General features: G+C 45.0%; 1 protein-coding gene across 1 annotated transcript in view; it reads left to right on the top strand.

Annotated features, from left to right (window-relative positions):
* The window catches only part of LOC139276875 (cadherin-like protein 26), a 111,709-nt gene that overhangs the window by 33,294 nt on the left and 66,254 nt on the right, over positions 1-12,161 (top strand). Inside the window, exons 6-7 of the mRNA XM_070894873.1 lie at positions 254-382; positions 5,384-5,569. Of these exons, the coding sequence (XP_070750974.1) occupies positions 254-382; positions 5,384-5,569 (315 nt within the window). The remainder of the gene's footprint in view (positions 1-253; positions 383-5,383; positions 5,570-12,161) is intronic.

Below are 12,161 nucleotides of genomic sequence, written 5' to 3'. Positions count from 1 at the left end.
GTCTAGTACATTGTATATATTACATTTATACAGTGGAAGTACATTAAGTCAATTATAGATTAGTGGAAAACTTAAAACCTTTCACAGACTGTAGTTTAAGAAAGACTTCCTAGCTTTAACCAAAATAAACAAATGCACTCCAACTCATGCAATAGTTAGTCTTCTAATTGCCTTTTTATATGGGTAATAAGTTGCTGGGGAAATGGTAATGGTGTAATTTGTGTTTTATACCTGATTGTCGTTTCTGTTTTAGGTCACCAATTCCTACACTTTAGTCATTAAAGCAAGAGACAATGGCCAAAATATACTGTCCTCCAGTACAGAAGTACAAATTAACGTGAGAGATTCCAATAATAATCCTCCTACTTTTATTCAGAAAAGTGTAAGTATTTTTAAAGATAAACTGAGTGTGGGGTTGGGGGATTTTAACTGGCAAGAATGGGTGGGTTGGTGGGGGGTCGGGACTTAATATGAATGATTTTTTTCATTGTGACTGCAACCTAGCTTCAATTCACCCACTTTCAGGTTTAATGGATGCATGTTTGAATGCCGGTGAAAAGCCTACTCTCCAAAGTCGAGGATTGAATTATTGTAGGCGGGTGGGTAGTTAATATTGTAATTAACGTTCTTAGGAAATATTAAAAAGAACATAAAAAAATAGGAGCAGGAGTAGGCCATTTGGCCCCTTGTGTCTGCTCCGCTATTTAATAAAATCATGGCTGATCTGATCATGGACTCAGCTCCACTTCCCTGCTCGCTCCCCATAACCCTTCACTCCCTTATCACTCAAAAATCTGTCTATCTCCTCCTTAAATATATTCAATGACCCAACCTCCACAGCTCTTTGGGGCAGAGAATTCCACAGATTTACAACCCTCTGAGAGAAGAAATTCCTCCTCATCTCAGTTTTAAATGGGTGACATCTTAATCTTAAACTATGCCCCCTACTTCTAGATTCCCCCATGAGTGAAAACATCCTCTCTGCATCCACCTTGTCAAGCCCCCTCATAGTCTTATATGTTTCAATAAGATCACCTCTCATTTTTCTGAATTCTAATGAGTACAGAACCAGCCTACTCAACCTTTCCTCATAAGTCAACCCTCTCATCTCCGGAATCAACCTAGTGAACCTTCTCTGAACTGCCTCCAAGGCAATTATATCCCTCCTTAAATAAGGAGGCTAAAACTGCACGCAATCATCTAGGTATGGCCTCACCAATACCCTATATAACTGTAGCAGAACTTCTCTGCTTTTATACTCCATCCCCCTTGCAATACAGGCCAACATTCCATTTGCCTTCCTGATTATGTGCTGTACCTGCATACTAACTTTTTGTGTTTCATGCACAAGGACCACCAGGTCCCTCTGTACTGCAGCATTTTGTAATCTTTCTCCATTTAAATTATAATTTGCTTTTCTATTTTTTCTGCCAAAGTGGATAATCTCACATTCTCCCACGTTATACTCCATTACCCCCGCCAAATTTTTGCCCACTCACTTAGCCTGTCTATATCCTTTTGCAGATTCTTCATGTCCTCCTCACAACTTGCTTTCCCACCCATCTTTGTATCATCAGCAAACTTGGCTATATTATACTTTGTCCCTTCCTCCAAGGCATTAATATAGATTGTAAATAGTTGAGGTTCCAGCACCAATCCCTGTGGCACCCCACTGATGATCGTTTGCCAACTGGAAAATGACCCATTTATCCCGACTCTCTGTTTTCTGTTTTTTTAGACAATACTCTATCTATGCTAATATATTACCATCAACCCTATGAGCTCTTATCTTGTGCAGTAACCTTTTATGTGGCACCTTATCGAATGCCTTCTGGAAATCCAAATACATCACATCCACTGGTTTCCCCTTATCCACTCTGCGTGTTACATCCTCAAAGAACTCCAGCAAATTTGTCAAAGATGATTTCCCTTGGGGAGCGGGCGGGTAAGTGGAGCTGAGTCCACGGCCAGATCAGCCATGATCTTGTTGAGTGGCGGATCAGGCTCCAGGGGCAAGATGGCCTACTCCTGTTCCTAATTCTTATGTTCTTAGGTTCTTTCATAAAACCATGCTGACTCTGCTTGACTGCATTATGATTTTCCAAATGTCCTGCTACTACTTCCTTAATAATGGACTCCAGCATTTTCCCAAAGACAGATGTTAGACTAACTGGTCTATAGTTTCCTGCTTTATGTCTGCCTCACCTCAATGCTGCAGAACACTGACAGAAGAACTGTCAAAAAAAAGTTGGCCATAGTCCCTTGAAGGAAACCAGCTGATGACGCGTCATCAGATGACATCATCAGACCGACTTCCAGTTAATTGGCTGGGAATCCTCGCAGGGTGGGCTTAACAAGCCCAATCATCATAAGGTTGTGTTGAGAGGGCGGGATGGAGTCGGCAGCTCGTTACCTACAATGCCAGCCATACCTGTCTCGCCACTGTTGGCGAAATCGCAGCTAAGTGGGTACAGCTTTTTCTCAACTTTGACAAGATCAGGATGGGAGGTGCATTGGAGGAAGACCATCACGATCCAGGGCAGTGACGACATGCTGTAATGGAATCAGCATGTGCACAGGAGGGAGGTGCACAGAGAGAGGGGCACAGGAGAGAGGGGCACAGGAGAGAGGTGCACAAGGCAAGGGCTGAAGTCACAGGAGGCACTATCCACGTCACAGGTTTACAGACAGAGGGGGTGAAATTGCCCGTTTTTCAGAGGCCCGGGTGCTAACAGGGTGCACGGCACTTCTCGCCCGGGGGGTGGGGGGCGCTACAGGCTCCCGGGAAATTGCTGCCGCGCATCTGACGATTACATCATCAGGTGGGCGGTAAGCCCAATTCAGCGGCCGGGGCACGATTTCCACGCCGGGTGCAGGAAGCTCCGGCCCTGAGCGGGTTACCGTCCCCAATCGGGGTGCAGAGCAATTTTGCCCCCAGAATCTCAGGGGGAGAAATTTGCGTTGTTTGTTCCTCCCATTAGCGCCTTGGGGGGGGGGGCACTAACGGGGCACAAAAGACCTCTCACCCAGGGCGCAGGGCCATTACCGCCTCCCTAAAAAATTCCCGCGGGAGTTAGTGGAAGTACAAATCAGTAGTCTCCCGTTCCTGCCCTGACATCGTCATTGTGCGCAGTGACCCGTTTTCGCCCCAGAGCGAAAGTTCGGTAACCACCTGTGAGGCCACTGCGGGCAATGCCCGCAGCATCTTTGCGGTTTGCAAATGGGGCCTCACTCTGCTCTAAATTAAAGGGGAGGTGCAACGCTCAAATTTTTTTAAATGGGCAACTTACAGATTGCGACCTTGCCTTGTCCAATTCAGGAAGCCCGTGCTGTGATGCTGCAGCTTGCCACTCCACTTCTGTGCCAGTCTGCTGCCAAGGCATCCCACTCCCTGGTGGTGAAGTGGTGGCCCCTTCTACCAGATGCAAAATTGGCAGCGTGCCCTCCTCTTTAATGGAAGGGAGGGCCCTGTGCTCCTGCCAGCGCAACGAAGTACAGCGCCTTGTGGTTATATTACGGGACTAGTAATCCAGAGGCCTGGACTAATTATCCAGAGCCGTGAGTTCAAATTTCACCACGGCAGCTGGGGAATTTAAATTCAGTTAATTAAATAAATCGGGAATAAAAAGCTTGTGTCAGTAATGGTGACCATGAAACTATCGGATTGTCGTAAAAACCCATCTGGCTCACTAATGTCGTTTAGGGAAGGAAATCTGCCGTCCTTACTCGGTCTAGGCAGTATGTGCCTCCAGACTCACATTGTGGTTGATTCTTAACTGCCCTCAAGGGCAATTACCAGCGATGCCCACATCCCATGAATGAATAAATCTGTGCTACTGGTATTAGTGACCAGTATCTGCTTAGAGCAATGTGGAGCTGGGCTTCACTGTTGACCTTGCATCACTCTTTGATCAGGCACATCTCTGTGCAGAAGGCCACTCATCAGTGTCCAAATGATACTTACATTTTTAACTTTATTAAAGACATAACAGGATGTCCAACCTGTCACCAACATTAAAAAAAAAAGTTCTAATTTCTGTTACAGCACAACAGGTGCAAAGCTGAGGCTGTTTGACAATACCTCCACGAACTATCAGTTTGAGAACTTTGACATATCATAGAATCTTGCAACACAGAAGGAGGCTATTCGACCCATTGTGCCTGTGCCGGTCTTTTGAAAGAGTTATCTAATTAGTCCCACTCCCCTGCTGTTTGCTCATAGCCCCACGTTTTTCTCCCCTTGAAGTATTTATCCAATTCTGTTTTGAAAGTTGCTATTGAATCTGCTTCCACTACCTTTTCAGGAATTGTATTCCAGATCATAATAACTTACTGCATAACAAACTCTCTCCTCATTTCACCTCTGGCTCTTTTGCCAATTACATTAAATCTGTGTCCTCTGGTTACCCACCCTACTGCCACTGGAAACAGTTTATCCTTATTTACTTCATCAAAACCCTTCATGATTTTGAAACTTCTATTAAATATCCCCTTAACCTTCTCTGCTCGAGGGAGAACAATCCCACCTTCTCTAATCTTGCCACACAATTGATGTCCCGCATCCTGGTACCGTTCCAGTAAATCTCCTCTGCACCACCTCCAAGGCCTTGGCATCCTTCCTACACTGTGGTGCCCAGAATTGGACACAATACTGCAGCTGAAACCTAATCAGTGATTTATAAAGGTTTGGCACAACTTCCTTGCTTCTGTAAACTATTTATAAAGCCAAATATAATTTAACAGCGTTATCAACTTGTCGTGCCACCTGCAAAGATTTATGTACGCAAACCCCCAGGTCTCTCTGTTCCTGCACCCCCTTTAAAATTATAGCATTTAATTTATATATTACACATTTTGTAATAATGCAAAGCTGACACCACTTCACATCACTGCAAGCTCTACAGTATAACTGAACTATAATATTCCAATGTTGACATAATTTATTTAAAATGATAGAATTTTAAAGGCTCAAATATGATTAAACATATTGCTATAAAATTACTTCCCCGGTATCAATTACTTGCCTTGATATTCTGGTTTAATGTTGCTGTGTCTCAAGAAGATAGAGCTGTAGCTTTCCTTTTTTAATGAGTACAGCAATCCAGAAAATCCAGGTGAATTGCTGATGTAGGCATGAATCATCATTCCAAAATGTAACTCTGGTACTCCCTCAAAGAACAGAGGACATAGGCCAAGACATTTGAGTGCAAGAGGATCGCAGGCATTTATAATGGAAATATAACCTTACTTTGACTTTAAATATTGACTTTAAAATCTTATGTTTATGTACATTAATCCAAACCATAACACTAGCAAAATGTTCAGAGTATTTGTTTACAAACGTCAATTTTTCTCTGTTACTACCTGATTTCCTTTCATTTAGGCTTCAGTTACTATCAACGAGACTGACAAAGGTATGGTTTTATTAAGAGTAAGTGTCACTGACAAAGACACTCCCAATACGCCAGCCTGGAGAGCAAAGTATAAAATAGTAGAAGGGAATGACAATGAAAATTGCAAGATTGAAACAGATCCAGAGACAAATGATGGAATTCTTTACCTAGTAAAGGTATGGTATTTTAATTTGAGAATATTGCTTGTTCTTTTACTGCAGTATTTGTACTTCAAGAAAAAAAGATCAAGTTATTAATCACATCACCTTTATTTGTATCTTTGCAAACATAAATATTTGATTTTTAATTTTCTATATCACTGTTGCAGTATATTTAACTGCTTTTCCTATGTCCTTAATTTATTTTTTTATGTGCTAATCTCATAAAGATTGAATCAACCATAGTGATCGGAATCAAAATCTGAATGTACGGTCAGATTTGTAAATCTCTTGCTAGAATTCATTTCCAGGGACATCATAGCTAAGTCCAATCCTGTTCTCATTCTGCATCCACATACATGCACTTTCCACCAAGATTGAGTGGATGACAGTCAGGAGCAGGAACTCTCCCGAATTGTTTTCCTCTCCTATTCCAGGGGTGCTGAGACCATGTTGTGCCTCAACTGCTTCCTGGATCACCGAATTATTCACCGACTGGGAACCAAACCTGGAACTTCCTGCTCCCAACGGGCCAGTAGTCTATCCAGTTGGTCAAGGGGTGAATTATTTTGTAGATCCCTGAATCTGACGTGCAAAATATTTCTAGCAAGTTTTAGCTTTTAGAAGCATTACATTTCTGCTGAAAAGATAAGTAAACTTTATTCACTTTAATTGGTCATATGGACAATAAAATAGAAATACATCACAATGAGGTAATTTTCAAAACTTTGTTAAATTTGGATTTACAGGCCATGTTGGTGATCATTCCTCACAAATGCTTCACAAATATTTTTCTAATGGTGTCACTGAATTATAGTTAGAAAAGTGTAAATAGAATAGTTTTGTAATTATAGTATCCTCTGGATTAAAAAGGACCATAACTCCTTGAATGTACTTCTTTAACTATCCTCTAAGACCACTTCCTTGCTAATAGGTTACACTCCATCATTTCCTGCCATCATAAATCTGTTCTATTTCCTATGATCTTGAGTCTTTTATGTAGTTTGTGCTCATCAAGATGAAGGATACACACTTTCCACTTTCAGAACTCACTATACATCCAAATCTGGCAAAATGCCAAGTTGACCAGCAGCTTACACAAAAACTGACACAGCCCCCAAAAAGTTGACAACTCAACAACACCCTGAATTTTCATTCAATACCAAAGGGCTGGATTTTTGGCGAATTTGGTGCCCCGTTTAGCGCCTGGGCGGGGCACAAAAATGTTTTCTTTGGCTCGAAAACGAGGCGCACAACATTTTGTGCCCGGGCGGAACTTTGGGCAGGAACTTGTGGCGGTGCTGAAAGTTAGCGCCTGCCCGATGTTTACACTGTTTGGATGACGTTAATCGGCATGCAAAGCTGCCGGGCGGAACTTTCGAGCATATTGCCCGATTTAGCGTCTTCTTGGAAACCCGCCAGCAAAAGTAGTCGTGCCCAGGTTGAACCCGGCACTAACGGCGCTAACAGCACCATCTTGAATATGGAGCAGAAGTTCAGAGCATAATAGGATTGGGAGAAGAAGGCTGCGTTTTTCATACTGTGAGTTAATAGTTCATTTTAAAAGAGATTTAAGGACATTTAAAAAGATGAGGGCTATACTATGTCAGCCATTATTCCTGGCTGCTATATCTATACACCTTGAGCTGCAAGAAGGTTTATTGATGATCATTTTAAATGTAATTGAAGTGATCTCAGACATAAGGGGTGGAGGCCTTACCCCCAACGAGTTTACAGGGAACAGCACTTATACCTCCAGCTCTCTGAGACACAGTGCGTTAGAAGGCTGCGCTTCCGAAAGGAAGTGCTGACAGAGATATGCCAGCTCATAAAGACAGACCGACAGCCTACCAGTGGCAACAGGACTGCACTGCCCGTCGAGATGAAGGTGACTGTGGCACCTGCCTTCTATGCCTCCGGCTCCTTTCAGGCAACATATGCTCCATCTTGCAGCACGCTACACATCGCAGCATTCGGCAGGTGACTACTGCACTATACGCACGCAGGATGGACTTTATAAACTTCCCAATGACCAAGGAGGCACAGAATGAGAGGGCTGTAGGTTTTGGATGATTTGCTGACTTCCCCAAGGTTCAGAGTGCCCTTGACTGCATGCACATCACCCTGCAAGCACCATTACATAATCCAGAGGTTTACCGAAACCGAAAGGGATTCCACTCCATGAATGTAGAGGTTGTCTGCAACCATACTCGGCACATCATAGCAGTCAATACCCAATATCCAGGGAGCATCCATCATGCTTTCATCTTGCAGGAGAGCACTGTCTCAGGACTGTTCCAGCTTCAACCACAAAGCCAGAGCTGGACGCTCGGGGACAAAGATTACGGTCTCACCACCTGGCTCATGACCCCCCTCCGGAACCCTCAGACAGAAGCTGAGCATCGCTATAATGAGAGCCATGCAACCACACACAACATCGTCAAACAGACAATTGGAGTGCTCAAGCAGTGCTTCCGATGCCTGGACCACTCTGGAGGCTGCCTGCAATACTCCCCTCAGCAGCTCTCTGAGTTCATTGTGGTGTGCTGCATGCTACACAACTTAGCATGAGGGGACAGGAATTGCCAATGGGAATTGCAGGACCACCTTAGGAGAGAGAAGGGGAGGAGGAGGATGAGGAGAGGGAGCCTGGAAAGGAACCCATGTCATCACCACCCTCACTACAACCACAGGGGAGGAATCATGGACATTTTGCTGCTGCAAAAGCCTTACATCAGCAACTCATAATTGAATGCTTTGCTTGAAGAGTGAACGGCAGGTTTGACTGTTGCCTGGTCACTCTATCACACCATGTTTATATTCCCCCTCTTATTCTGCAAATGAGACACTACACAGGAATGGTTAAGGTGAATTAAAGAATTAAAGAATTTATCAAACATTGTAAAATTTTATAACTTTTAAAAAAAGGAGGGAGAGAAAAAATAGGGAATTATAGACCGGTCAGCCTGACATCGGTAGTGGGTAAAATGATGGAATCAATTATTAAGGATGTCATAGCAGCGAATTTGGAAAGAGGTGACATGATAGGTTAAAGTCAGCATGGATTTGTGAAAGGGAAATCATGCTTGATAAATCTTCTGCAATTTTTTTGAGGATGTTTCCAGTAGAGTGAACAAGGGAGAACGAGTTGATGTGGTGTATTTGGACTTTTAGAAGGCTTTCGACAAGGTCCCACACAAGAGATTAATGTGCAAAGTTAAAGCACATGGGATTGGGGGTAGTGTGCTGACGTGGATTGAGAACTGGTTGGCAGACAGGAAGCAAAGAGTAGGAGTAAATGGGTATTTTTCAGAATGGCAGGCAGTGACTAGTGGGGTACTGCAAGGTTCTGTGCTGGGGCCCCAGCTGTTTACATTGTACATTAATGATTTGGACGAGGGGATTAAATGTAGTATCTCCAAATTTGCGGATGACACTAAGTTGGGTGGCAGTGTGAGCTGCGAGCAGGATGCTATGAGGCTGCAGAGTGACTTGGATAGGTTAGGTGAGTGGGCAAATGCATTGCAGATGAAGTATAATGTGGATAAATGTGAGGTTATCCACTTTGGTGGTAAAAACAGAGAGACAGACTATTATCTGAATGGTGACAGATTAGGAAAAGGGGAGGTGCAACGAGACCTGGGTGTCATGGTACATCAGTCATTGAAGGTTGGCATGCAGGTACAGCAGGCGGTTAAGAAAGCAAATGGCATGTTGGCCTTCATAGCAAGGAGATTTGAGTACAGGGGCAGGGAGGTGTTACTACAGTTGTACAGGGCCTTGGTGAGGCCACACCTGGAGTATTGTGTACAGTTTTGGTCTCCTAACTTGAGGAAGGACATTCTTGCTATTGAGGGAGTGCAGCGAAGGTTCATCAGACTGATTCCCGGGATGATGGGACTGACATATCAAGAAAGACTGAATCAACTGGGCTTGTATTCACTGGAGTTCAGAAGAATGAGAGGGGATCTCATAGAAACTTAAAATTCTGACGGGTTTAGACAGGTTAGATGCAGGAAGAATGTTCCCAATGTTGGGGAAGTCCAGAACCAGGGGTCACAGTCTAAGGATAAGGGGTAAGCCATTTAGGACCGAGATGAGGAGAAACGTCTTCACCCAGAGAGTGGTGAACCTGTGGAATTCTCTACCACAGAAAGTTGTGGAGGCCAATTCACTAAATATATTCAAAAAGGAGTTAGATGTCGTCCTTACTACTAGGGGGATCAAGGGGTATGGTGAGAAAGCAGGAATGGGGTACTGAAGTTGCATGTTCAGCCATGAACTCATTGAATGGCGGTGCAGGCTCGAAAGGCTGAATGGCCTACTCCTGCACCTATTTCTATGTTTCTATATTTCTATGTTTCTATGTTTCTATGTTAACATAATTTGAAAACGAAACTTTAATACAATAACAGAAAATTGTGCTCAAACTGTGATTATACTACAACAACAACAATAACATTATGCCCAACACAACTGCCTCGTGTCTTTTACCATTGGCTTCCCTCCCTCGTTACCCTTGCCCCTTCCCTCGATTGCTCCTCGTACCCAAAGTGGCATCACGATAGTGTGCAGCAACGTTGTTAGAGCGCTGCTGTGTTGGGGGGAGAGACATTGGAGACGCCTCCTGGGGATACACTTGACCAGCTCGTGACGTGGAAGGCCTGGCTTCTGACTGGCGAGCCTCTTCATCGGTGTCACCCAGTCACCAGTGGTGTGGGGATGTGTCTGGGTGTCAGACTGGGGAACTCGGAAAGGCTGCTCGCCACACTCTCCGGGACTCCAGTGTGACTGGTGTGGATGTTGATGGCCTCGCAGGTTTCGCAGCTCGCACTGATAATCTGCGACTCTACCTCCATTATGATCGCTTTCAGACTGTCAATGCTTACGGGAATCCTACCCAGGACTTCAAGGAGGTGACAGGTGAGCCTGATGGGTGAGACTGATGCTCTCCCTGGACAGTCCCACCATGTCCATTTCCATGTCTGCCTGTCTGTCAGCAGACCGGCTTTGCTAACTCACCCTCCGGAGAGAAGGCATATGGGATTTGAGCCCAGAACACCATTGCTGCATGCCACTCGTCCCAGGAGCCTCAGAGATATGAAAGTCCGGGAATGTTTGATCATCCTCGGACGAGGCATTTGCCGGTGTTAACAGAGGTGCAGACTGCATTTGCAGCCCCCCCGCCGCCCCACCCCCCCTCCGGAGTCAGCAGATCGGTCTCCGTCAACTCCTCTTCCTCAGATTCCTCCTCCTCCTCCACATGATGGCCTGATGTGAAGGGTTGATCCCAGGGATTCAGCACCTGCGATTGGTCATCTAGAAGTAGGGAGCAACAGACGAGTGGTTAGCAGCAGGGGAGGGGGCAGCGTGACATGAGGAAGGTCACATAGCACAGGCTCATTTGAAAGATCGCGGCTACTCCATTATATACTGCATCACATTGCCCCAACCCAGCGCAGAGAGTGTGCAGGACATTGCCCCAACCCTAGTCCACAGATACTGCATGACATTGCCCCAACCCCAATCCACAGTCACTGCATCACATTGCCCCAATCCAGCGCAGAGAGTGTGCAGGACATTGCCCCAACCCTAGTCCACAGATACTGCATGACATTGCCCCAACCCCAATCCACAGTCACTGCATCACATTGCCCCAATCCAGCGCAGAGAGTGTGCAGGACATTGCCCCAACCCTAGTCCACAGATACTGCATGACATTGCCCCAACCCCAATCCACAGTCACTGCATCACATTGTCCCAATCCAGCGCAGAGAGTGTGCAGGACATTGCCCCAACCCTAGTCCACAGACACTGCATCACATTGCCCCACCCAGCCCAGGGAGTGTGCAGGACTTACCCTCAGGATGCAAGCGAGGTTCAGCGCCACCACTGGCAGTTGCCCAACCTGTGACGCTGATGAGGCCTGCCACTCGCTCCTCCAGGTTGGTGAGTGGGAGGGTCTGAGGCGGACCGCCACCTGTCCACACGTTTTCGCAGTGGTTGTGGGACTTCTTTGCCTGCAATGATGAAAATGGGAATGGTTACCAGCGAGTCAATCTGCTCTTGTGACACACACAGACAGCCACCAAAGTACATATACCATACTGTCTGAATGTAATACAGTCAGTCCTCTGTTTAATAGCCTTGGAAGTTGCACGTGGTTCATCAGGAGGACATCAAGGTGCGGAAACATCTTATCAGATCTCAGAAAGCAATCTTAATAATGTGTAAAGATCATTCTTGGCAAATAGGGTGCCACACTAAGCCTACCTATGTATCATGCATTTTAGGAGGCAACCCACAGAGTGCTCAGAGACAGCAAAAGCATCAGAACGAATAGTGTGTCAGATTTTTAACTTAAGTAATAAAGGAGTGCATGAATAAAAATTGTACTCACTCTAATGACCCTTGAAAGATCATTAAACTTTTTCTGGCACTGTGTTGCAGTCTTTATTATTGTATCTGAGGCAGAGACCTCCTCAGCTATCTCCCTCCAGATCCTGTTAGAAATCTTTACACATTATTAAGATTGCTTTCTGAGATCTGATAAGATGTTTCCCCTCCTGTGTAGTTCCTGCCATCTCCTCTCCACAGCTCCCACAAGAGC

This window comes from Pristiophorus japonicus, chromosome 12 (assembly GCF_044704955.1).
Source record: "Pristiophorus japonicus isolate sPriJap1 chromosome 12, sPriJap1.hap1, whole genome shotgun sequence".
NCBI lineage: Eukaryota > Metazoa > Chordata > Chondrichthyes > Pristiophoridae > Pristiophorus > Pristiophorus japonicus.
The sequence above is the reverse complement of the archived record's forward strand: the minus strand, read 5'-3'. Positions and strand labels throughout refer to the sequence as shown.